The 27,171-nt window shown below is 39.9% G+C and overlaps 1 protein-coding gene across 7 annotated transcripts in view; it reads right to left on the bottom strand.

Moving 5' to 3' along the window:
* Positions 1–636: 636 nt before the first annotated feature.
* The window catches only part of SIPA1L1 (signal induced proliferation associated 1 like 1), a 238,188-nt gene continuing 211,653 nt past the window's right edge, over positions 637–27,171 (bottom strand). For 6 of the 7 annotated variants that reach the window (XM_089521800.1, XM_089521802.1, XM_089521799.1 and 3 more), the window contains 8 exons: positions 25,862–26,307; positions 14,268–14,504; positions 12,542–12,707; positions 9,346–9,568; positions 6,077–6,223; positions 4,512–4,626; positions 1,680–1,761; positions 637–1,038 (listed from right to left, as the gene is read on the bottom strand). In XM_089521800.1, the coding sequence (XP_089377926.1) occupies positions 895–1,038; positions 1,680–1,761; positions 4,512–4,626; positions 6,077–6,223; positions 9,346–9,568; positions 12,542–12,707; positions 14,268–14,504; positions 25,862–26,307 (1,560 nt within the window). In that variant the 3' untranslated portion in view covers positions 637–894. The remainder of the gene's footprint in view (positions 1,039–1,679; positions 1,762–4,511; positions 4,627–6,076; positions 6,224–9,345; positions 9,569–12,541; positions 12,708–14,267; positions 14,505–25,861; positions 26,308–27,171) is intronic. The other variant, XM_089521806.1, reaches the window with a different exon arrangement.

Here is a 27,171-nt window from a genome sequence, read left to right as displayed (position 1 = left end):
AGTTACAGATAGATCTAGTTAGGTAACTTTGGTGTCAGCAGGGACATGTGCTGTCAGTGTTTAGGAGGGTTCAAATGTATTATGCACTAAAAAAAATTGGTAAGAGTAAGGTCCCAAACTAGGAAGAAGCCATTTTGAAAACAGTACAGATTATTCTCTTCTCTCAAGCAGCCCAAGGATTAGTGCCATCTGTCTCTTATGCAGCTGGCCGTTCTTGTACTTCCAAAGTGCAAAGTCCTACTTCAGAAAGATGTTCAAAAATGAAATTAGAGAACCTGCCATATCTAGTTTCTGTTGGGTATATACTGTACACTCACTCAATGGGCAATGGCTCCATACAAAAGATGGGGGGAAAGCACTAAAGATAATGAAGTGCAAATCATTAAAGAGGCACCCAAAACATCCTCTTGCCTGGGGTATACAACAGAAAGGAGGCAGCAAAATAAACATCTTTCTAGTTTTCTAGAACTTGTAATATTTGTTAAAGCAGCAAGAATAAAGCAGATTAATCTGAAACAGATACAAAGTAGTGAAAAGAAATAAATAGAGGCAGATGGACAGTTATTCTGGTCCACTCTCCATGTCATTTTGTACAGAAAAGGTAAAGAGAATGTGCAAAAAATAAAGACATTCACATTTTAGCAGTTAAACTTTTATTTTCTTTAAAATCACTTTTTTTGCTTCTTTTCTACAAAAGGCAGACAACGATTGTAAATCTGCAATGGTTTTGCGTGTTTGCAGAGATGCAAAAATGGGTAATCAGAGTATGAAACATGTGAAAGCGCTCTGATTGGGCTTTCAAAGGTCATGGTTAGGGTGATATCAAAGCTTCAGTCCCACTACAGATATATATATATATATTTTGCCAGTGTGTTTGTTTCATGTGTGCTATTCTTAGCTCATATCAATTGTATTGAAAACCCATTCAGTGAATTTCTTTAGTTTCTCAGAGGCATTCTGGGATTCTTCTTGTAACCGTAAATTGTCTTCCCTCAAGTGCTGCACTTCGGCTTGAAGATTGGCTTTGTCTTCTTTTTCCTGAGAGATGAGAAAAGGACACATGTGTGGATTTTTTTGTCAAGAACGCCACCATTATTACCAGGTCAGATTGCATCAAAGAAGCATTATTTCCACCTTGTCTAGGCTTCCTACCTTCTAATTTATTATGTTTTTGAAATAGTTTGACATTTGGACTCAGCATAAGGAAATGCCAATTTTTCTGATTTATGTGATAACGTTTCTATCCATCTCCTTATATCTTTGTAATGCAAATTGTATTGGGATCTGTTAAGAAATCTGCTGGGTTTCAGGTCTTCTGCTAAAGGCAGTTGCAGGAACTGATGTGTCAAGTGAGCAATTAAAAAATAACAAATCATCTAATGCCAGTATTTTCATGGGCAGCAGATCTCCTTAGTCAATGGGAAACTTTATGGAGGACACAGAGCAAGATCTCTTCCTCATCAGTCCTCGCTAGAATTCAGTGATTTTAATGCTCTAATTTCATCTAATCTCTTGTAAAGTCAAAATTTAGGGTTAAAAACAATAGCACTCAGTTAACAACAGAAAGAACAGAAAAGCATGTTTTGAAAGTATGGGAATGTTACATATTTGAGCTCATAATGACATTGATATAACCTGGAATTTAAACAAAAATCATTTCTGTGGATAGAAATATTTACCTTCTTTAAATCCTCCTGCAGCATTCTCAGCATACTTTCTAGCTGGCTCACTTTAGAAGCAAGAGATGGAGGAGACTCTTTACTGCAGGAAGGAGGAGACAGACACCAAGTTAGAAGCTTGTACTGCTGATCATTTTCTTTATAGTCATATGCAGGCAAAACCAATGGATTGTTTTCCTTGAATGTAGTTCAGTGCAAAACTGAGAAAAGTTACTTGCTCCCTGCAAATTTTCCCAAGCTCTGCTTCAAGGTTATGTCTGTCCATAAGAAGAATGAGGGTACACAAGAGTCTTGCTGAGTCAAGGAAGGGCCCATCTATTCCAGCAAACCCTTTCAAGTACAGGCCAACAAGTTGCCGAGCAAGGCAATACTATAGCTTTCAGAGGTATCTGCAAAAAAAGAGCATATACCAAAAAGGGAGTGCCCTTTTGTTTTTGTTTTATTAAGAAGTACAGTGTCTCTCACTATGACATTTCTGTTTCATTATAATAGCTAACTGCCATTTAACTTCACTATGATTTATTTAGCTCATTCAAAACAAAAAGCACAAACCACTTGAGCTAGTAGTTGTTACCACATTCTTTGACACTGAACTCAGTTAATTATGCAATCTAGAAGAGTACATTCTTTTGTCTGTTCTGAACTTAATATACTATGTTAATTATGGTTGTGTTACACCTGCATTGATAGTGAAGCAACTTCTCCAGCCTCTCTTCTTGTAAAGTGACAGCCTGTTTTCATTAGTTCCTTTCAGTCTTGAGGGAAGGCACAAGAAACAAAGCAATGTATTTATTTTATGTTTGGGAGCTTAACAAAGGTTTGGGAAACAAGCCAGGCCTAAGGCCTTTAAAAGCGTTGTGCTTGTGCTGGGCCTAAGTGTGTTTTAGAACAGCTGTATAAACTTTTAGGAAAACTTGGCAACTAAGGGCAGCAATTTAGATATTTTAAGTATCTTCTGTCCAGATGAGAGCAACCAAAATGGTGAAGGGTCTGGAAACCATGTCTTATGAGGAGAGACTTAGGGAGCTGAGTATATTTAGCCTGGAGAAGAGATGGTTAAGAGGTGATATGACAGCCCTCTAAGTATTTGAAGGGATGTCCATTCAGGATGAAGCAAGCTTGTTTTCTGCTGCTCCAGAGAATAGGATATGGAACAGTAGATTGGAGTGGTGGAGTCACCTTCTTTGGAGGTTTTTAAACAGAGGCTGGATGGCCATCTGTTGGTGATGCTTTGATTGTGTATTTCTGCATGGCAGGGGTTTGGACTGGATGGCCCTTGTGGTCTCTTTCAACTCTATGAATCTACGGCCTGGTACAAACCACCCCAAAAGGATGAGCTAGCAGCAGCCTGGTTGCTTGCGGAGGGACGCCGCAGCAGTCAAAGTGCCCAGTGTCCCCTCAATGGTGCACTCGTGACATAAGCAATGTGCAACAATATCTATATGCTGCGCGTCGCTTACGTCAAGATGGCGCCTCCCGTGTGGACGTTATGCCACCATGATGCCACTGTCGTCACGTGCTAGGGTTCCAGAGCAGGTATTTGCCGCGTGCTCCAGAATCCTAGTATCGGTAGCAGCACACCGCATCGAGCCCATCTGTCCCAGGCCTATGATTCTCAGGAAAGTCTGAGATACAAGTGTATGTATGTGTATATATATGGATCCACTGTTGAAGTATCATATATACACACACACACACACACACACACACATATATATATATATATCTTCAACAGTGGCTCCATCTTGGGGTTTTAAAGCAGTGTGCTCCTTGCTATAAACAATGCTTGATAATGTTTTTAAAAATACCAGAGAAGTAAAATTACCAACATTTTTGAAACTGGGGGGTTCTTGAGGCAGAGCAGGAAATGTATACTTTCAGAAATGGAAAAATGTGGTATTATCAACCTTTACAGATTGAAAATTGTCTTGCTACTTCATGTAATTACTAACACATATACACCACAAATAAAATACATTTTATTATAACAGGATGGTATAAAGTTTTCATGTTTGGTATATTACAAGTACAGTTTATTCAGATAATAATTACAAACAGGATTTCATTTTAAGTATTTTTATTTATTGTTACAACTGGCAACACAAGGCCCTGAAGTGTAAGGAATCTCTTTGGTTTCTGCCAGTTTATGTGGAGCAAACAAAAACAATGAATGAAAGTGAACCCTTCTTACTTTGCTTGTGTCAATAGCAGTGCCTCCTGGAGGCAGAAATGTATTTTTTCCTTGTATCTGAGAGTTGTACAGTGGGCCCTCCACATTCACTGGGGTTAGGGGCACAAGACCCCCGTGAAAGTGGAAAAAACATAAATTAAAAATTACTATTTTTTTTACCCCAGAGACCACTTCTCTAGGAATTTCTAGGTCCTCTAACACAACTCTGTGATCAACATCTGCCAAAAGCTGATCACATAATCATACTGGAGAACCTACAAATGCCTAGAGAAATGTTTTCTCTAGCAATCTCTAGATCCTCCAGTGCAACTTTATGGTTAATTTCCAACATAACTTCTTTGGAGGACCTAAGGATTCCTAGAGAGAACATATTAATCAAATCTGCAAATAACCAAAACCACAGAAGTCAAAGCCACAAGTGTGGAGGGCCAACTGTATTCTTGAAATGCAATGCAGGACTTGCTTGTCCTCAGTGTAGGAATTAAAATGATCTGATACTGTATTTAGACTTACATAAACATCTTCATTTGATATGAATAATTTAGCAATAAAGGTGGGAGAGTAAATAAAATGCCTTCAAAATGTTATTAATCATTCCAATAGAAAATGTGCAATATCCTGTATCTCTGTGTATTACTTACTCAGTGTAAGGCTTTATCTGTGCAGGAATCTGGTCTTCAGCATGATCGTTATTAGAAGCAACACTGACAGGTCTGTGGTTTTCATCACCAGTTGCAAAAAATGAGGCTCTTTGGACTGGAGTGAAAGAAAGACAGACTTATCATTATTATTATTACTGCTACACATTCCACAAAATAATTATACACATTTGACAAAATAATTACTTATACTCTTAGAGTGAGAGAACAGTTCCTTCTTGTGATTCAGAATAAATCACAATAAAAATAAGAATAAAATAAATAAAATACGGAAGACAAGAATGGCAAGGGAAAAAAAATCCTTAACAATTCCTAAAACAAAGCCAAGAAGTAAATCAGTGATGACACCTAAGATTGCATGTGAATTGCATGTGTTGCTCCTATTAGGACATCCCTGGAACAAAACCAACAACTGGTAGAGAGAGGCACTCAAAGGTGCCTCAGAAAGTGGGGTAAGAAACAACCACCATCTTCTGTTGAGAAACTAACTCCACCTGGCTCCTCTTCTGCCCAGACTGCTTCCATTCTATTAATATTCTCCTTGTTTCTCACACTGAAATGTAACCTCCAACACAATGGCTTCACTTAGCTGTGACATACAACTACTAATTAGGATTACATGAGCAAAACGTGGGCTCATCAGCTGTTCCTTCTTCTTTTTCTGGTACAGTCATGCAAAAGAAACTAAAAACTTTCAGTTACACAGATCCAGCATCATTGCCAAACCCACAGAAACTGTGGTTAGTGTGAACTAAAATTTACCAAAACAGGCAAACTTCAGGCTACAAAAAGTTGTCTTGTTAAGATTAACCACAATTTAAAGATAAATGCTGAACTACAGTGTTTGAAAATTGAAAATAGAAGTGAAAACTTCCAATCTCAAAGTCCAGTTTGACTCATTTCCAAGGTAAGCCACAGCATACTGTTAGGTCCCAACATGCACACTGTGTTTTTGTTGTGGAATACATTTCTTCCTTCTGTTAATCATTCCTTGAAGCCAGTCCAATTATAAAAAGGGGAAAGGTGGTTATTGTTTATCAGGGCTGCAGAAAGATATTTCACATGGATTTTCAAGACTTTCCTATATGGGTTCTCAGTACTGAACATTTTGCCTGTTTTCACTCTACAGCATGTTATATTTGGATTGACCATTCTGATGTTTTATTTCAAACTGTGACCAAAATATCACTCAACTGAATTCCTTTTAAAACTTTTTTTTCTGGCCCAATGGAAAAGGTATGTACACAAACCTTTTTAAATGCATAAGGATCAACTAAAAACACTCAGATCCATAGCAAAACCATGAAAATATATTATGACTAGTAAATTTTTTTTTAAAAAAATCTGGACCAACACAAATGTAAATGGACACAAAACTGGTTTAAAGGACTGTAAGTGGAACAACACTGTTGGGAAGCCCACAGTAATGGAAGAATTTGGGCTTCAGAAATAGAACACACTATGCAGTGATAAAAATGGTAGATTAAAAGCTCCTTAATGAGAGATTTTAGAAGGAGTTTTTCAAATAATACTTGGCAAATACCTACCCTCAAAGGCTTTGGCAGCATCTACCAAATTTGACCAGTCTAAGTCAGAAGCAGAATCGGGCAAAGGCATAAGACCTGGGTCTGGCATAGGCTGCCTCCTCTGCTCCTGGATATCTGTGAGGGAGCTGTCAGAGGCAGAGAACTCTCCTGAGGCAACAATGAATGCAAACAAACAAGCAGAGGAAAGAAATAAACAAACATCAACACTGACATTAAACTGGAAGAGCATTCTGTAAAAACATCTTATTCTCCCTTTTGGCTTTATACGGTGGCCCCTTGATTTCTGCTGGGGTTTGGTTACAAGACTTCCTATGGATACCAAAATCTGTGGATGCTCAAGTTTCATTATATACAAGGGTATTGTAAAATGGCAAAATCAAGTTTAGCTTTTGGGAATTTATATATATTTTCAAGCTGTGGATGCTTGAATCCATGGATAAAAATCCGTGGATATGGAGGGCCACCTGTACTATGTCCCAAATGGAAGCTACACAAAAGTTAGTGGAAAGATGGTCTAATATATCCTTCTGGTCAATGGAGAATGGAGCAAGTGCACTTCTGCTCTTCCATAGAAGGCAGGATTAACGTGGAAGACTTCTAGTTCTCCTAGGAGAGAAATAACCCCTCCAATATTAGGAGTGATCCAGCTAAGGAAAAAAACCCATTGCTTTCCACCCCCATGCCACAACCAAAGTAGAGTAAACAGAGCGGAAACACTTATAGGAGTACAGTAGAAGAAGAATTCAAGAAGTGTAAGAGTATTTATTGCTCTGTGCCTTCAAGTTGTTTTTTTACTTATGATGACCCTAAGGTGACCTTATCATGAAGGTTTCTTGACAAGACTGGTTCAGAGGGGTTTGCCTTCGCCTTCCTCTGATGTGCCTTCCTAAGTGTTTGTGACTTGCTCAAGGTCATCTAGTGGATTTCCATGGCTGAGTGGCGATTTGTATCCTGTTCTCCAAAATCATAGTCCAGCACTCAAACCACAACACCATGCTGCTTCACTACTTGAATTCAGCTCTTTTATTGACTACTTTATTCATCGACTGACAGAAAAATTAAAAGTCCTGAGTATGAATACCAGGTGCTGTAGGCTATATTTCAGAGAAAAGTGCTGGTAAAACTACTGAGTAGTCCTTGCCTAAGAAAACCCTATCAAATTCATGGGGTCTCCATATGTTGACAGGCAACTTGAAGGTGCGCGCGCACACGCGCACACACACACAACCATAAATTCAACTGTTAGCTAGAACAGACTCAATGAATCAAGAGGAGGTTGTAACTTTCATTAATTTAATGGGTTTCATTAGGACAAACAGTTGAACAAACCTTATATTTGGGTATAGTAAATCCTCACAAATATTCTGGGCTTGTTCAGAGGATGTTCCAAGAAATTATTCATGGTTAGACTGAGAGCAGGTGTTATGCTTATAAGCATTCCCAACCCAGATACCATATTTTTGAATGTGACGCACCTTCTTCCTGGAGTTCAGATTTTTAGCTTTCAGGGTTACAGAGATCCTTCACTCAAACAGGCACACAATGAATGTGACATGAACATACAGGCCCCCTCTCAATCTAACTAGATACAGAGATTCCAGGAGCTAACAGGTCTGCACAAGCCCACAGCTTCTTTTTAAAGTATCAGTTAAAAGAAGTAAAGGATCTGCAGATCAAGCAAAATCAAAGGATATTTTTCGAACATGAAAGGAACTAGAAAGGTCTGTGTTGCCTAATGTTTACGGTGGCATTAAATTTACCTCTACATGCCTTTCACTTTTACTAATCAGGCAACTGACTGTAGAGAATAGGCAGATTTAGGCTAGTCAGATGTCGTCAGTCAATGAAATGCTGGCTGGGGGAAGATGAAAATTTCATTAGTGGCAGTTGGAAGATTAGATGGGGTTTGGTTTTCAGTTAGATAGACTCTTGCTGAGTCCAGAGAGTGACACAGTTTTGAAGGTTCCAGAGAGGAACTAAGGTTAAAGTCCAGAGTTGAGGGGCTTGAAACCAAATAGATACTTCAAGTGAGGGAGTTATTACAAAGAATTAACCTGTGGGTTATAGTTAGACTGAGTGGCAAGATTACTGGTTAGGCTTAGGGAAGCTAGGCAGGACAAGGGACAGTGTGAGTGTCCTTGAAAACTGTAAGATGGATGCTCATTGCTGATTTTGCTATTCCAATGTACCTTTTTGGTTAGACTTAGGCCCAGTACAGACTGGTGCTATGCCAGGGCCGAAATTAGGGCTCAGGAGAGCGGAGCGTCTACACGCTTCCGAGCCCTACCACTCTGTCTGGGTGCTATCTTGGCACACGCGTGTTCAGATGGCGCACGCACTGATGACATGCCTCATGCTCTGCGTCCAAATGGCATGGTGCATGAGGGGCATCATCATGGAGTGCGGGTGTGCAGTGCAGAACGGGGCTTCTTTTTCTGCCATGTGCAGGTTGCATTGTGTAGTTGCTGTGGCCTACTTCTGGGGCAAAAAGGGGCAGCATCTTGCCGCCCCTTTCTGCCTGTCTGTCAAGCCCCTTAGAATCACAGACTAGCATTATAGAGCTGGAAGAGACCACAAGGGCCATCATTCTCCTATTTGTATTCCTGTGTCTTCTCCTATTTCCTTCTGCCCACTTGTTGCACATTGTGATAGTGGTGGGGTGAGAAAGGTGAGGAGTGTGAAAGTAGAGCATTGTAGGATTCTCTTCTAGCTCTCTCCCCTCCTGCAGCACAATATTGTAAGAGACAGAGAAGGAAGTCAAGTGAGGATCAGGAGACTGTACTCTTGTCACTTGTGCTCTGGTTCACAATCATGAATGTCATCCGGCTCTGTGTTCCAATAGCTGCTGATGCCATCACTGTGCATCAGCTAATGGAACATAGCACATCATGACAAACTTTCTTGCTGGGCTGCCTTCCTGTCCCACAAGCTTGGGAGAACAGGAAATGGGTGAATCTGGGGTGGCAAAGGCAGGGAGTAGTCTTCAAGTCTATTTGAGGAGTGGAGTGGAGAAAAAACAAACAAGAAAGCGGTCTCATCAAGGTTTTCTGTCACTCAAAAAGCTCCTTTCTTGTTTTTTTTTCCTATTTGATCATTCAAATATTATTGCCATCCTTAACAAGAAAGCAGTACAGAGAGTACCCTAAATTTGCGAAGGAAGCTTGTTTACCTTGAGCCCACAGCAGAAATTAGGCTGAAAAAGACCCCACAAATACACCAGCCAATGAACGTAAGACATTTTCTTAACAAGTAACTGGGGTCATACTCACCATGTAAAGATTTCATTCCTAATGTGTATGATGGCCTTCTTAAGGGTAAGGACTTGGGGAGAGAAGGATATGTGCTGGAGAAAAGGACATCATTTGGAAGGGCTTGGTCCAGAAGAGACGCTCGTGAAGGAAAGAAGTGTTCCCTTTGACTACTGTAAATACTCTCATCTGACAGAGTCCTTTGCAAGGCACGCCTTGAGGTAGGAGTGCTAGGGAATGGAGACTGAAAGAAGAGAAAAGAAATATGAGACAACCTATAGTAAAACACATATAAGTGTATTTTATGAGACCTCATTTAAAAATGAGTGTCAGTGACACTTTATGTTTTATGCTTCAAATGTGTTTTACATTGTTTTTACTAAAGAGTTTTTTGTTTACATAATATTCTTTATTCCATTCTCATTAAAAAGGTGCACATTCACTACCATTTTGTACCCTTTTCTTACATTTTCACATCGCTTACTTACATACAAACCTTCATCTCAGCACAAAATATAATAAAATAACACTTATTAAAATTTAAAATTAAATTTAAAGATAAGTAATTTCATGGTAATATTGTAACATTGTGATTTTAGCTGTATGTTTTTTAAAATCATGCAGTGACCTACCTACTCTTGGGTCCAGTATTGGATGAAAAATGGCACATAAGATAAGCAAATACAAATGTACGTAATGGGGGACAATTGGGGATGGATCTGTGGGGTGGGGGGATAGTTTCATTACTATTTGATTTTTAAAATCTTAAGATTAAATACATAATCTAGAGCTGGGAAAGAAAGGCCACATTTAAAGAATTAAATGGGGTGCGAACTTCTCTAAATGACAGGAAGGGACATTACCACTGATTCCTCAATCTTACATGAGCAGACGTATGCATGTGCCTTTCCACCTGCTTCTGCCTGCTCATCTGATTATGCCTTGTTTCATCCTGCCATGATCTGTGTTGTGTGTGTGACTTGAACAGGACAACTGACATCCTCTACAGTGAAATATAACTGACTGAGAGCGGAAAAAGAACTTTCACAAATACTTTTGCCAGCTGTGAAAAATGCACTACCTTGCCATGTCCTCGTCTACTTGGACACTTTGTCTAAACAGAAGTCTTGTTACCCCTTTCCTTTTTGGAGGTGAAACACTTCTGCCTCTTTAGAATGAGGCAATGACTAGCACAGCCCTCCTCTCTTGTTTGTCAAAGTGGAAAGTGAAAAATTGGGGTGAAGCAAATTACAGAAGAATGGTTAAGAAAGGAAATACCCCTCCAAGAAAAACATCAGCTACTCTTGCTACTGGGGGAAATTATATGCTCCTTCTTAATAAGCTGTTTCAAGGAGCTGAGGAAGGAGTGTCACGTTGCCCTTGTCTACTAAGAGCAGATATTTCTAAAGAAATGTGAACAGTAGACGATTCATACTGTTTGGCAGATCATTTGCTTAACTGAGTGGCAATCATCTATCATCTAAATAAGGAGAATTACTTGAGGAAGAACAAATGCCATTGATCATGAAGACTTCCACAACAGACATGTACTAACAGTAACTAGGATAATAAATCATTTAAATGAATAGAGATTTTGTGAAAAGACAACAGTCCTTGTCTGAAAAGTCACAAGAAAGGTGATTGTCCTTTCCCCCACCATCAGACATTTGGAGGAGAGTGCTTGCCAACAGCTATTTTCTTTTGCTTCGGCCTCAAAGGCAACACTATAAAAATAATCTGTACATGGAACCTCATGCTTACAAGTTTTAATAAGCCTCTTTGGGTTTTGACAAGCAAAGAAAGAAGTTGCAAGTGCCCTCTTTTGCATGGTTGCTGTGGAAACCATTTAATCTCTGACAACCATGAAATGTTAAGGAGTGTTTTCAGCACAGAGGTCTCAGAAATCAGGGCTCTCTCTTCAAGATTATTTGCTGGATGCTTTAAGATCATTAAGTCATTAGTACTTCTGGCAAACCCTTAAAGAAGACTTCTGTGCAGACTTACTTAGTGTGCATATTCACTTTAAAAAGTTAGAGAAGCAATTTTGGTTGTTCCAAAATAAGGCACAGATGCTGTACAAAAGTTCAGTGAACATCCTATTGTTCAAGTATTCTGTTCACAGAAGTGGAAGAACCACTCAAGTGAATAAAGTGGTATTTGGAAATCAACATTCCATGAGGAACAAGTGGCTGTTAAACAAATAGTATCTCCCCACTCCTCAGCTGTATATTGAAATAAGCACTATAATTGTTGCAGCTGTTAAACTACTGAAACCTTCCCTATGTAAACCTGTTAATATATGTCACAGAGTTCTGGTTTCTAGGACAAATTGCTGTAATGTGAAATACTGCTGAAAGTCAGAATTTGAGAAAACATTAAAAATTCTTCCATTCTGTCTTTGGTGTCAGTAGATAATAAGCTGCTGATTCAGATCTTGGTTTTATTCAGCTATGCATTATGAGTTGTATTTAGTTATGATTATATAGTTACCGTAACAAGCAAATGTAAAAAAAAAGTAAATAAACTAATCAGCATTTCATGTAAACAGTTTCTCTAAAAGTAGAGCTTAAAAAGTCTTGCCTAAATATCTATTTTTAGCCAATTTGCTGCACTTTAGTAAATAACATTGGTAGGCTTCTCTGGGAACTCCATTCACTAGTGTGGGGCAAACACTAAGAGTGCAGGACAAACACCTATTAATTTTGGACTCGCTTGCACTTTTAGAAGGTTTATAGATCCATCATAGTAGACCTCTATGCAATGGTAATGTCCTCAGGACAAAGTGCATATTAAGATATCCTTATTCAGTGTTCAAGGTCAGAATTAGGACCTTTAATTGAGCCCTGGAATTAAATTTGCATATTCTTTATTACCAGATGAAATTAAGGGAGTGTTGTCCCTCCCTGCTAACCTTCCACCAGCAGGAAAAAAATCTATATATTCAGGCAACTGATCCTGTACCAATTGAACGGTAACCCATACTGGCAGCAAGTATGAGATATAAGTAAAATGAATAAATAATTGTAGAGTATTATTGCTTGCTGCAGAAGGGACTTTTAACAAGACACATGCTATTATTTCTTTCTTTTATTGCTGTGTTTACTTTTATTTTATATTTTAATTGAAGTTGCACTATTGTATGGAAAACTGCCTTAAGTCCCATTCATGAGAAAAAAAGTCAGACTATAAACACAAAAAACAAACCAACAACAGGCACCTTAAAGTTCTTCTGAGATTCTGGTGTTGGGCTGTCTAGATCGATCAGCTTCTTCAACTCTTCTTCAATATTTGATTTAGATGCTCGCTTTGGTGAGGCTCGAAGATCTCTGGCTGAGGCACGCAATCTAGGATGTGCCATTTCATTACCATCACTCTGGTGACGCCTTTAAAGAAAGGAGTGTATATGTTTAAGATTCAAAGGGTCTGAAGCAGAAGACCTCCTGTTATTCAGGGAAAAAATAGATGGGAAACAGGTATTTGGATGTGGGCAGTTAAATACCTGTTTAAAGGAATAAACCTGTTAGGAACATTTATCCTTCTATGCAGTGATAACAACCTCATTACAAAAGAGGCAAACCTAGTCACATCAGCAACAGAAGACCTTCTCAGCACCTGCCATACTTAAATTTGAAATCTGTTCATCACTGTGACTGACTTGTCCCTGCCTTCCCACTGGCTAAGGTATCAATCAATCAATCAATCAATCAATCAAATTTCTGCCCAAGACTTCCAGTTAATGCTAGGTAGTTCATTTCCCTGGTATTACTGTGCTCTTGTCTTGCTCCATGCTGTCCATAGAACTACCCCATCATTCCCTTCCCATTCTGTCTTACATCCTGTTTTAGAAGACCTGTCCTTTACTTTATGTTTGTATATCGCTGTATCATTGGGGCTTGGCCTGTTATTAATTACTGGCTTTAATTTCATTTCATGTATGTGAGCTTGCTTCTAACACTTTACTTAAGATTATGACACCTGTAACTATACCATGCTTGATATAAGACTGGCTCTCTATCCCAAATAACTAAAATAGCATTTCTTAATCCTTTTGAAGTAACAGAAGAGAAAGACTTAAGTTGCCCCTTTGTTTTCATGGGAGATCCGTTCCAACCCCCCCCCCCCCCACAAAAATGGAAACTCACCTACATTCAAGCCCCACTGGCTTGAATGGTGGTGCATGCCTGCGGGCACCCACAGGGGTGCACTGCAGGAGTGCACGCCATTTTTCCCCCTTCCGTTTGCCACCTGCGAATGGGTGAGGGATGCGGATTTCAAGTCCATGAAAATGGAGCGGCGACTGTATTTCCAAAACACTATTGGTATGATCTGTTTTGCCACCATTCCTCTGGTACTCAAAAGAATAAGGGCACTGATGGGCATGTTTCTCTTTAAGAGTTGTAATATTCCAGGTTCTCTGCCTAAAGAGAAGTTGACTGGTAGCAACTATACTTTATGACTGACTATCAAAATGTTGAAAGAAAAAATCCTTTAATTCATTTAATAATCAAATATAAAAATCTGTATCTTCTAAACAAAACAGCTTCTCTCATGGTACCTGACATCTCATCTTCCCAAGTTTGTACAATGCTTTTTTGTATTTTAAAGCTGGGGGAGAGGATCCCAAACACAGATTGGAGTTTCATAATGTTTTAGGTTTTCAAAATGAACTTGCTATAGTGAAAGTGAGTAACTGAAGAGAAGGAGCAGAGGTTGTTGTTTGGATTCAACAATTTAATTAAATAATTTTATACAATTATTTGAACACCCTAATATACTTTACAGACTATAGCAATCTCTCCATAGAATTCTTAAATTTTACTCTACAAGAACTTTAATTGGCTTAAATCACTGTTGCACTTGGAGTTTTCTATGAGCAAAATGCCCGTAGAGGCTCCTCATGTTCAAAATTAACACCCACCAAAATAGAACCAAAATGATCTTACTTTCTTGAATCCATAAACCCAACAGAGTTTATTGTCCCTTCAGGTTTTTTCCATCCAATCAGGTACTTGCTAGTTGCACCCTGCCGTGGGTAGAAGGTCCTAGGGCCAGAGGAGGAGGAGGAAGAGGAGAAAGAAGGTGCAAGCTGTGGGGAAGTGGCAGAATGAAGCTCTTCTTTAGGCGAACTTCTGGCACTGGTGAAAACAACAGGGCTGGCAGAGTGTCGGGAACCCATGGTACTGGGAGAGAAGCATAATGAAGACAAAGCTTGGCTTAAACGTACACATTTACACTGTTGTGCAATTCATTTCAAAGCTGCATTCTGTCCTGTGGTCAAGTTCTTGCTGAGTAAAATTTAACCTAAGGACTTCTTTATCACAGTTATACACTAAAGCATACACTTCATTAAAATAAGAAAACAGAAAGATTAATTAAGTTAAAGTATCACCAGATACTTAAGACCATCCTCAGCAGCAGTCTTAATAAAAGCAAGAAATTACTATGCAGACTATTTTTTTGCTTTATTTTTTGCTTTGTATAGTAAAGTAGCAGCACTATGAAAGACTCTTTTATTACTCATTGGAATATATATTTGTGTTGTCCTGCATGTCCAACATGCAACTTTGGTTCTTCACTTCTGCTGCCACCCTCAAGAAGCAGCAAATTATTTTAAGTCAATATATGCTCTAACATCCTACTCTGATGTAGAATAATCAAAGGAAGGATAAATTATTCTATTCCTTCATATCCTATTGGGATTGTGAGCCAAGGACAATCCCCGTAGTCCATTAATTTATTCTACACAATTGTTCCACAGTGGTTTCACACCTCTTTACACTTTAAAGCCTACAAATGTCCTTTTCTATTTTATACATTCCTGCCTAGATATGTTTAACATAATACTTTTGTTTATGTGTCCAGTATTAGGAGATCCTATATAAATCTACTCAGGTGTAATATCCCCTTCTAGAGCCATCAAAATTACTCCAGGTAAATGTGAACAGAATTGCAGATTTGTTGTTGTTGTTAAGTGCCTTCAAGTCAACTCTGACTTATGGTGACACTACAATAGGGTTTTCTTGGCAAGATTTATTCCGAGATTTGATGTTGCCTTCCTCTGAAGCTGAGAGAATGTGACTTGCCCAAGAGCACCCAGTGGATAGCTATAGGTGAGTGGGGATTTGAACCACTCAAACCATTACACCACTGGCTCTTTTCTTTTTGTTTACAGCACCCTATATAAAATGCTTTAACCTATCCGAGTAACAGATTGCCAGCATTAAAATGGAAGCTGTGATCCCTCCAGTTCCCTTTCCTACTGTTAGCAGTGAAGAAAAAGACAGAAGAAATTATGGATATGGTCTGAACAAACAAAGGACAATATTCAATACTGGATGACCACTGACAGAACAGAAAAATCCAGTAAAAATGGGAGGGGATGATCCTTTCCTTTCCCCCCCTTCCCCAGTTAAGCCCACATGCGCCTCAAACCTATGAGGAGAGTTAAAGTCCCTGAACTCTTTTTGAGCAGTGCAGAGAGCTGCAAGTGATAAATTAAAAGGGTTCTGTGCTGGTGATATAAATTCAAAAACACAATCAATGTTGTAAGTCAGTGCTTTATAAACCACACAGAGATGCACTACCTTTAACTGAAAATTCAAGGATGGGGAGATCTTGTTGTGAATGAACAATTATAAAAAATAGATAGGGTTTCTACGGGTCATAATTAGTGAATTTACATTTCTCCCTAAAAAGGAACATTTCAGTTTATTATTTTTAGACAATTAAGAAAAAATTGAGGCTGATGGATTTATCTATTATTGATTACTTCCTCACAATGCAACTGATGACGATAAAGGAATCGTACTGACACAAATAATGCTAGGTTTAAAAAGCACTGAACACTACATAATTCCACCATGTTAACATCAGCTTTATAACAAAATGAAATTAAGAAAATGAGTATATATTAATATTTATGCACACAATATGGATAGACATAAAAATTATATATTAAAAAGCACCCTGTATAAATAGCAGGTCTATATAGGCCACCCTAATATCCATAAATAATTGACAAGGCAATTATGTTGTAGAGGAATACTAATTCTGTTATGTTTGATTTTTTGAAGGGAGAGTGGATTAAAGGAAAGTCTGTTTATGTATCTAAGTTCTTTACTAACACAAATCACTTTCCTCCATTTATCTCTAGGCTGGTAACTGAGGGGCCAGGTAACTATTCCTTACAAGGCCTCATTTGGTCAAGGATATATTTGATGACTGCTAGCATAGAATTTAACTAAAAGATGTATTGGCTAATTTATCTATGAGAAATATCTAAATGGTGACACAAATAAAATTCCCCATAATGCACCAGTTGTTATAACTTAATGAATACAATATCAATTTGGGATAAGGATATCAGTGGATGCATTCCTATCTGGAAGGGTGAATCCAAAAGGTAATGATGGGGGAGTCTTGTTTGACTCTTTGACCATTAGCCTATGGAGTCTCAGGGTTTTGTTTTGTCTCAGATGAGACATAGCTTAAAAAATGAAACAAATGGGCGATGTTGTTCAGAGTTTTGGGTTCTCGTGATATCAGAATGGTGATAACTTTCAACTCTATGGACTAAACTGATGGGCCAAAAGAAGCAGCTTCTGGACGCTTCAGGGGCATGGCGTTCAGATGACTCACTGAAGCCACCAAAGGTGGTCCAAAGTGACCAGAAAAGGAGCAGGAAAAAAACCTGCTGTGGGCAACAGCTGCCTTAGGACTGTGGCAGTGGTCTGCTTTGAGACCGAGCCATGCGGTCACTGCAGTCCTGGACTGATTGTGGCCTGATTGCAGTCAGAGGCTTCTCCTTGCCACCCGTCTGCTTCAGGCCTAACTCTCTTTTCCACCTTTAGCCAAGGAAGCTATTTCAGTTCTAAACCAGTGTGTGAGGACAGTAATGGACTGGATGAAAGCAAACAAACTGAAACTCAATCTATACAAGACTGAGGTTTCCTGTAGAGTCACAAGACATATCAGCAGCTAGAGATTCAACCTGTGATGATTGGGATTATATTCTCTTTAAAGTATGGAAATAGATCTTGTCACACCTTTGAGATTAATTGAAAGAAAGAAGTTGGTAGAATGAGCTTTTGTAGACTTGCGCCTCAGATATATTTGGTGAAAGCCCAGACACAAACCTATGTAAGTTATCTGTGCATGAAAATGTCAATTCAGATTCAAAGTCCTGTGGGTATGGAAATGAGCTAGCAAGTAAGGAGAGTAGATGAGTGTGGGAAACAGGGATGTGATGAATGGGCCAAGGGTGTCATCATGAGGATGAGGGTTAGATAAGGTTGAAATGTGTGTAGTGTGCCAGGACACTATTATCTGTCAACCCTTTGCTGATGTATTGTAGTCTGTGGATAAATTCTAATTCCACTGTTTCTCTTTCCAATCTTCCTTTGTAGTTCTTTTTATTCAAAGACCCCTGTTCTGAAGCCCAGGGAGATTGAAGTGTTCTGCCACTGGTTTTTGTGTATCCCCATTCCTGATGTCTAATTTATGTCAATTTATCTTCTGGTGCAGGAGTTGGCCTGTTTGCCCAATGTAAAAGTGTTGAAGGGCACTGCTGACATAGTATGGCACTCGCTTTGAAGATGCAAGTTTCCAGTCTGAGTAGATTTCTGGGCACATCTCTGAACCTGAATGCTCAGGATTTTAGGAGTGCAACGGCACAATTAAAACTAGTATGCTGAATGTGCCCATTCCTAGGGATGTCTGGCTTAGCTATGGTAGGACATGCCTTCATTACATCCTGTCTGGATTACTGTAACATACTAAACTTGGGCTGTCCTTGAAGAGAGTTCAAGGAGCACACAATTTCAAGGAGCACACAAATCCCTTGTTACAAAAGGTGTACTAGCTGCTAGTCTGTTTCCTAATGCGATTCAAAATGCTGTTTTTGACCTACAAAGACCTATAGCCTCAGTTTCAGGTTATCTGAAGGACTGTATCTTCTCATATGATTCTGCCTGGGCTCCAAGATATTCAGGTGATGTGCTTCTCTCAATCCAACAACCTTCTCTGGCATATTTGGTGGGAACACCAATTTGTCAGAAACTATAGATTGCACTGAAGGAAATGGGAATGTCACAACATCTGATTGTTCTGTTGCATAACCTACACTGTGGTCAAAAAGCCATTGTCAGGACAGAATATGGAGAAACTTTGGCAAAGGGATGAGATAAGGATGTGTATTTTTATCCTATCTAATTTATCTTCAAAATATATCATACAGAAAATGAAATTAGCCTTGCAAAAATGAGGTGTGAAAATGGTGGTGGTGGGGGGACCTCAAGAATTTAAGGTACTCAGGTGACAACATATTACTAGCAGCGAAGAGTTGAAATAACTAATGTAAAGGAAGGGAGCGCAAAAGGAATGTTAGGGCTGAACAAAAATAATGACCACAGATGATTTATATAACACTGAACAGGGTGATGGAGACATCAAATTAATTAAACATTTTCCATACAGTACTTAGGCTCAGCCATTCATCAAAACAGAAACTGTAGTCAAGAAATGAGAAGGTCAGCTATGAAGGAACTACTGTATATACTTCACTGTAAGTCAATCTCATGTATAAATTGAGGGCAGGTTTTGGGGCCAAAATAATGGATTTTGCCATGACCCTTCAGAGTGTGTATGTGTGCATACAGCAAGAGAGACTCTAATTGAGGCTTTTTGCTTCAGCGTTTGTTTCCAGTTTGGTTTCAGCCTTCACCCAGACAGTACAGCCAGCGCCAGCCAGAGAGGGACTCTATTTGTCTAACATCAATTAATCACTCAGGACTTTTCCTGCTTGGTTCAAGAGAGAAATAAACTGCTCTGCCAACTGCATGGGGGAATCTGAAAGAGCTGCTATCACATTACCATACTGACCCGTAAATAAGTTGACTTGGGATTTTGGGGTCAATTTTGGGGCAGAAATTTGAGTATATACTTTAGGTAAGATCCTCAAATCCAAAGATGTACCACTGAATACCAAAATTTAGTATTTCCACTTTTTATGTATGGATGTGAAAGTTGGATAGTGAAACAAGCTGATAGGGAAAAAACCCAACTTATTTGAAATGTGGAGCTGGAGAACTACCAAAATCAATCAATAAATGTGCCTGTGAACAAATCAAGCCTGAACTTTAATAGGGCATCCACAAAATGACTAAACTGAAACTGAACTAAACAGGCAATTGAACTTGGATCTATTAAGGGACAACACAATTTATTGGAAAAGATGTGTATAAAGTTGATCTTCCATATCCATGGACTCTTTATCGACTCCCTCATTGTACTGATATTATGATCACCAGAAAAACAGTTTCTTGAGCAAGGAGGCAAAGGTTACAAATCACAAGTGGTTTCCTTGGGAGGTGGGATGTTGCAATACTTCAAATCCATTCCAAACTAGGGACAGGAGACAGATTATGGGAAGAGTTTCCAGATTGTGAGGCGAAGAGTCTTGAGATATGAATGTCGAATCTGCCCATCATGTAGCATGCGGTGATAAAGGAAGTGTGGGTGACAGAGAAATATACTGTTGGATAGGTGCAGAAGGTGGGTGAACCATGTGTTGCAACCACCAAGGGGAGACAAGAATGCATCTTGAGCCATCCGTGTAAATTTTGGAGACCACTTGGTGATGACTGGGAATGGTGGAAAGCCATAGACAATCAGTCCCCGCAAATGTAAAGGAAGGTGTCTCTGGAGGAATCTGAGTTGCTTCCCAGACAGATTCTGGAGTAAAAGATCCGGCAGTGAGTATTAAGTGCAGCTGAGAACAGATAAATGGTTGGAGTGCCCCATTGCTTGAATATGGGGCAAATGATAATGGAGGCACCACTAATAGGATGATACGAGTGTCTTGCAGAGGGTGTCCATGAGGATATTCTGTTCGCCCAGAAGGTATACTGCGGTGATGGTGGATACACCAGTACCAAAGGTGGAGGGTGAGGTGAAGGAGTGTGTTGGACCATGTTCTTCCGTTTGTTGAGATAGTACATAACGATTGTACTGTCCATGACCACCTGTACAACATTACTTTCAAGGAGAGGTTCAGATGATTTGAAGTGCCTTCTCAACCATGAGCATTTTGAAGGTGTTAATATGGAGCGACGTTTCTGTGTGGGACCAATGACCCTGCTGTGGTTGAAGCCACGAACCCAAGGGCAACTTATATGTCCCATGCTGACACTTAGCGAATGCAATGAAGTAAAAAAACAAATCGATTCTCTGGAAGGTAGGCCATCAAAGTGTGAGAGTTGAGTGTGCCACGAATGAAGCAGACAGCCTGGGATGGGAGGAGGTGAGACTTCTCATGGTTCAAGACAAGACCCTGGGAGTGGAGGAGGTGTAAAATAAGGTCAGTGCTGTTCTGGAGTCAGCTGCCAGGAGCCAGTTGTTGATAAGGGGGTAGACCTATTGTCTCAGGTAGGCTGTGATGACCACCATACATTTTGTGAAAACCCTGCAAGCTGTGGAGAGACCGAATGGGAGTACTCTGAAACAGTAAATCCAACTTCTGACTGCAAAGGATAGGAAGTGGTGGCGGAAGGGATTATGAGATTCTCTAAGGCAGAGATAGCAGTGGGAATGCCCATCACAATCAGGTATTTTAGTACCACACATGGTGCATTTCTTAAAAGAAACAATCAAGGACATGGTTGAATAGAAAAATGAGTCCCGCAGGACTGCTTATGAAGGAAGAATAATGGTCAGGAAAGCCGTAGGTCAAACTGTAAATTTACAAGGAAAAAACTGAGTTTTACAGAAGAATAGTTAATAATATTTTTTATTATTAGTTGGTAAACAGGCCAATGTTGATAAAAGCTGAAAACAACAACGGAAGTTCTAGAGTGTTCTTACAAAGCTGCTACAGCAGCAAAAGGAAAGGAACTGAAGTTTCTGAGCAAGAACTGAGGGTTAAGAATGCCATGAGGTGAGCAGAGCCAAGGCCAAAGTTTCCTCTATACAGCTCTAGAGGTTCCACTGAAGCACTGCACAGGCTAACCCATTTTTGTGAGTCACAGAGACCACAAAGAACTAAATTAATTTTGGGACATTCAAGGAATTAATTCAGAATAATTTAGAATAGGCACTGGAGGAGGTCCATTCATCACTATTATATCTTGTCAAATATGTTCATTAATTAGACAGCTTTAAAAAAGCGGTCAAGACGGATCTCTTCCGGCAGGCCTTTCCAGATTAACCATCCCAGCCCAGGTTCCCAGATTCCCTCATTCCTCCCGTGGCCCCATCTTAGTGATGGTTGAGGATCAACAGAGGGATATCAGGGTTTTTAGTTTTAATTGCTGTTTTTATGCTTGATATTGTGTTTTTAATATGTTATACTATTTAATACTGTCTTAAGGGGGGGAGGGATAAAGGGTTTTTAATTGTCATATTTTATATTTTACTGTTGTTAACCGCCCGGATTGGTTTGCCAGAGGGCGGTATACAAATAAATATTATTATTATTATTATTATTATTACTACTACTACTGTCTTCTAAAGATATAAGATACAACATTCCACTTTCTAAACCTGTGTTCAGTCACAGCAAAATCTTTCCCAGGACAGCTACTCTGACAGATGATAGAAAGCATGTAGAAATATAATATGAGAAGTACATGGGGCATTAAAATAAGAACAAGTCAAGAATATGACTGCCTCCTCATCTTTGAATGGTACAAATGAATGAACTTTAAATTACAATGTAACAGGCAAGGACTATAATGTTCATTTTGAACAATGTGACTAGGAATGCATGCTCCCCAAAGTTTAACACCATAAGACTCAATGAAATTGTTCTCCACAAGTTCCAAAAGACCAAAGCATACAGAGTTAGCTATATCTTGTAGTATTCAAAAAAGATTCCTAAAGAACAGGTTTCACTGCTTTGCACTTGGATCACAATTCTGAGCTGTGCAAAATAATTGTTGTTGTGTCTTCAAGTTGGTTCCAAGTTTTATTTATTAATTTCATGTATATGCTGCCTTTCTCTCTGGAGGGACCCAAGGTGGCTCACAGACAAAACATTTAAAATCTCAACAAAATTCAAAACCATTAAAAACATCTACACCCAATATAAAAACCACATACATATACAAAAGTTCAAAACAAACCAAAAACCTACCTTCTAAATAAATAAATAAATAAATAAATAAATAAAACTTTTATTTGTATCCCGCTTTTCTGTAACTAGACAATCAAAGCGGCTCACAACATATTAAAATCCACATTTACAACAATTGTGTCCCAAATTCCCCCCCTTAAAACAGGATTAAACATGTTACAATTAAAATATATTTTAAAACAGAATAAAAAAGAAAGAAAATATATACAGTATGACAAGGACAGACGGTGGGCTGATACATGATGTGGGGGGCAGTCATTCTGTGGCTGGGCACTTTTTATTCAGGAAAGGCCTTCCGGAAGAGATCCGTCTTGACAGCTTTTTAAAAGCTGTCTAAGGCCCGTTACAAACGGGCAAAAAGTACGGACTGGGTCCGTATTAGGGTTGGAAAGGGGCGTCACTTCCAAACGCCCCTAACCCTAATACAGACCGAGTCCGTACAAAATGGTGGCGCCCATTCCACACGGGGGCCGCCATGTTTACGTGGCAGACGCACTGCATCCGCACATCGCACAGCACATATGACGTTGTGAGTACGCCATTGGCGCCTCGCGGCATCATATCTGCGCCGCAAAGAGAAGCGCCACTTTGGCGTTTCTTATTTGCAGTGCGGAGGAGCCTCGTGCTTTGGACGCTGGGCTCCTCTGCGCTGCAAATGAAGGCGGCGGCAGACCGCCCCTTCTGGACGGTCTGTAACACGCCTAAGCTAGCAATTTGACGGCTCTCATCCAGCAGGCCGTTCCATAGTTTGGGAGCAATGGCACAGAAGGCCCTCTGGGAGGTAGCAGTTAGTCTGGTTTTTAAAGGCTGCAATAGATTCCTCCCAGAGAACTTGAATGTGTGGGGCGGATTATATGGGAGCAGGCGATCCCTCAAATAGGTTGGGCCCAAGCCATGTAGGGCTTTAAAGGTTATAACCAACACCTTGTACTGTGCCTGGAAACTAATAGGCAGCCAGTGAAGCGATTTTAGAATGGGTGTTATTCAGTCACTCCTAGTTTTTCCGGCGACCAGCCTGGCTGCCATATTTTGCATTAGTTGAAGTTTCCAGACTAGGCACAAGGGTAGCCCCATGTAGAGCGAATTACAGAAATCAAGTCGTGAAGTTACCAGTTTCTAGGTCCTTTACTTCCAGGAAAGGGCGCAGCTGGCGTATCAACCGAAGCTGATAACAGGCGTTCCTGATCGTCGCATTCACCTGATTTCTCATGTGAAGCGATAGATCTAGGAATACCCTCAGACTGCGAACACAGTCCTTTGTGGAGAGCATGACCCCCTCTAGGACTGGAGGTTGCAACCCTATACTTGGTTTGGGGGCCCCTACTGTAAGTACCTCCGTTTTGTCTGGATTCAGCCTGAGTTTATTTTTCCTCATCCAGCCCATTACCACTTCAAGACACTGATTGAGGGGAGAAATGCCACCTGTTGTCATAGCTGCTGATCGGGACATGGAGAAACATATTTGGGTATCATCAGCGTACTGATAACACCCTGCCCCATGTCTGCGAATGATTTCTCCTAGCGGCTTCATATAAATGTTGAATCGCATCAGGGACAGTATGGCGCCTTGAGGGACGCCACATTTAAGCTCCGTTTTCGAGGAGCGATTGTCCCCGAGCATCACCCTCTGAAATCTACCTGAGAGGAAGGACTGGAACCACTGGAGTGCAGTACCACCGATTCCTAACTCTCCCAGGCGTTCCAATAGGATGTCAGGATCTATTGTATTGAAGGCCGCTGAGAGGTCCAGAAGCACCAACAGGGTCACGCTTCCTCTGTCAATGCCTAGTCGAAGATCGTCAGCCAGAACAACTATGGCAGTCTCCACCCCATATCCTGTCCTGAAGCCGGTTTGAAATGGGTCTAGATAATCGGTTTCCTCCAAGATGACTTGGAGTTGAAGGGCGACAGCCCTCTCAATCACCTTGATCAAAAATGGAAGATGGGATACAGGCTTGTAGTTCTTCATATCCAGGGGGTCCAGAGGAGGTTTTTTCAGGAGCGGTCTATAAAACCCACCCTGCTATGCACTAAATGCTATTGCTAATATAGAATGACATGAATATTCATTTAAGGAAGAAGCGGTGCTGTGTGCTGGAAAAAGTAATAGCATGCTCGCCTGTGGTACACATGCTGTGTGCTGCCATGCGTCACCACAGGCACGAGCCCCATTGTCTTTAATAGGGCTTGAGTATACACAAAATTTCCCTTAAATGAGGGGGGAGGGTCCAGAACGGATCCCCCACGTAAAGGAAGGGACCACTTTAGTTCAAATCCAGACTTAAACCCAGCAACATGCTGTGTAGCACCACATACACATAATGAATGCTGTGTAGCACCACATACACATAATGAATACCAGTTGTACCAGTGAAGAATCGTTTGTTTAATACAGCCTGCCCTCCCCAACTGGCTTGCCATCTGCGGGTTTAAGCATCCATTGACACCAAGCCCCATTGCCTCTTAGGGTTGTGTGTATATATGGCCATGGCAGAGCAGTTGTGCATGTATGCACCGCCACTGAAAACTGCGGGACTTGTGGTCCTGTGGTTTTTTTTCATCCAGAAAGGAACTCATGCAGATAATAAGGGCCAACTGTACCATCTTTATCTTCTGTGAACACAGAGCAAAATATATTGGGGATGAAACAAGGAATAAAATCTGTGTTACAACAGCCATGGGTCTATTTTCCATGAGATAAATAAAAAGATACTGTATGACACAGCCAAAAGTAAAAATAAAATAAAAAGATGCATTAAAAAAACCTTACATGGATTTGTATGGGCATGTTAGGAAAGCTATGAACAAAGTAGACTAAAAAGGGCAGCATTCAAAATGGAGGGATAAGGAAGAATGACCATTTGATTAGCTATTGTCCAGTGAAAGCCCAGAGGTAGTGTTCTTCAGGAGATAAAATTTTGTACATTTCACTGGTTCAGGCCTCAGGATAAAATTCACTAACTTTAACTATGGATAATATGAACTAAAAGGGAGGGGACATGGGGGAAATTTGTACCAGAGAGTAAAGGAAAGACAAATTTCTGCAGTCTGCTCTCAATTCTTTGCTTGTAAACTATGGCTAAAAGATCAGGTATGCCAGGTTTGCACTGCCTTACATATATATATATATATATAATATGTGTGCACTCTAACTTGACATATATATTGTGGGAGAGCTTTTGTATGAAGATCCTAGTACCCATCTGCTCTCACTCTCCCACAACAGTTCCTCATCCACAAAAGAAAATATCAAACTCATCTTCCATTTCCAAATTCTCTGCAGAGTGCCTCTTTCAAAGTGAAGGACTGCCAAAAAACATGAGCATGTTATTTTCCATAACACCCACTCCTCACATCTGCTAGAAAGCTATAGAAAGATACATCAATTATGATCTTAAAGAAAATTACCTTGCATGGGAAACAGCATCACTAAGGCTAAAAGCACTGTTCTCTCTTGTTAAGGGATTGGAAGCTGGTTGACTTTTGGTATGGATGTCCAAGCTTAATGAAGATTCTGTCTTTCTGTCCATCATGTGACTTTCTTTTTCTAAAGTCCGGTCTGCAAGGCAGACTACTTCACTGGAACTGTGCCATAATGGTGATACTTTCTCTTTCATGAGTCCTGATCGGGGAGATGTCGCTGAGTTGCCCAGGGAGGCTGTGCTGCCATGGCTGGGTCCATATGAGGTGGTATCGATTCCACTATCAGCAGATGTGCCTTGAAGATAGTTATAGCTATTCAGCTCTGCCTCTGTCCTGTCCCCACTGTCATACCACTTCTCATCACTATGTACACTTGAAGCATTGCTGGACAATGTATTACTGCTTGAATGGCTGGAATAGTGGCTATCGGACTACATTAAAAAAAAAAGATTCTGCATTAACTTTATGCCTGGAAAGGAAATAAAACAGGAACTACTATTCATTATTGAAAAATGCAGGTGTACAAATTACTGTACATAAAATTTAAAAAGACAAGAGGCATAAATACTCAGTTCAATACTTGTGTTACATGATTAGTAACCTGTCATATCCATCCATGTGCTTTATAAATGAAAGCATAGTTCCGCCATAATTTTCCATTAACTGGCTTATAGTATGCCCATTCTAAATTTATCATGAAACAAAAACTAATTTTAGAACATCACAGCAGGAAAGTTTGTCACAATTCATAGTGTACTTAGAAATGTATAAACCATTACTGAAATGTTAAACAGAGTGAAATGCTACAGCTTCAGAGCTAAGCTAAGAGCAATGAATCATAAGGATGTTAAGAGTGAATGCAGATATTGGAGTACTTAGTAACCAGCTCCAACAGAACTGGGAGATTCTTCTACTCCCCAACCTGCTGCAACCCCCTGTGGCAACTAATGGTCTTGCCTGAAATATGTGCATTTCCAGCAAAGAAGGGAAACATCCACAACCTGTCCAAAAGATGTGGCTCCCTTCTCTGCTGGGAAAACTGCTTCAGAAGATTTCATAGTTGCCTAGAGCAGATGTTAGGGTGCTTAGACAAGAGAGCATCACTGATTTTGGTAGATGCAGTAGGATCCAGTGAAGTGGGTGGATCACTATCAATGGGATCCAGCAGTAACATAACACTAGATTTTGACCCTTCTCTGCACAAATTATCTTGAATAATAATAGTGACTCGAAAGTAAGTTTTCCTTCCAGTGATAAGCTAATGTGATTCCTCCAGAAAGGAATACCACTGCCTG

The sequence above is a fragment of the Sceloporus occidentalis genome, unplaced genomic scaffold (assembly GCF_023333645.1).
Source record: "Sceloporus occidentalis isolate IW3139 unplaced genomic scaffold, rSceOcc1.0.p SCAF_4, whole genome shotgun sequence".
NCBI lineage: Eukaryota > Metazoa > Chordata > Lepidosauria > Squamata > Phrynosomatidae > Sceloporus > Sceloporus occidentalis.
The sequence above is the reverse complement of the archived record's forward strand: the minus strand, read 5'-3'. Positions and strand labels throughout refer to the sequence as shown.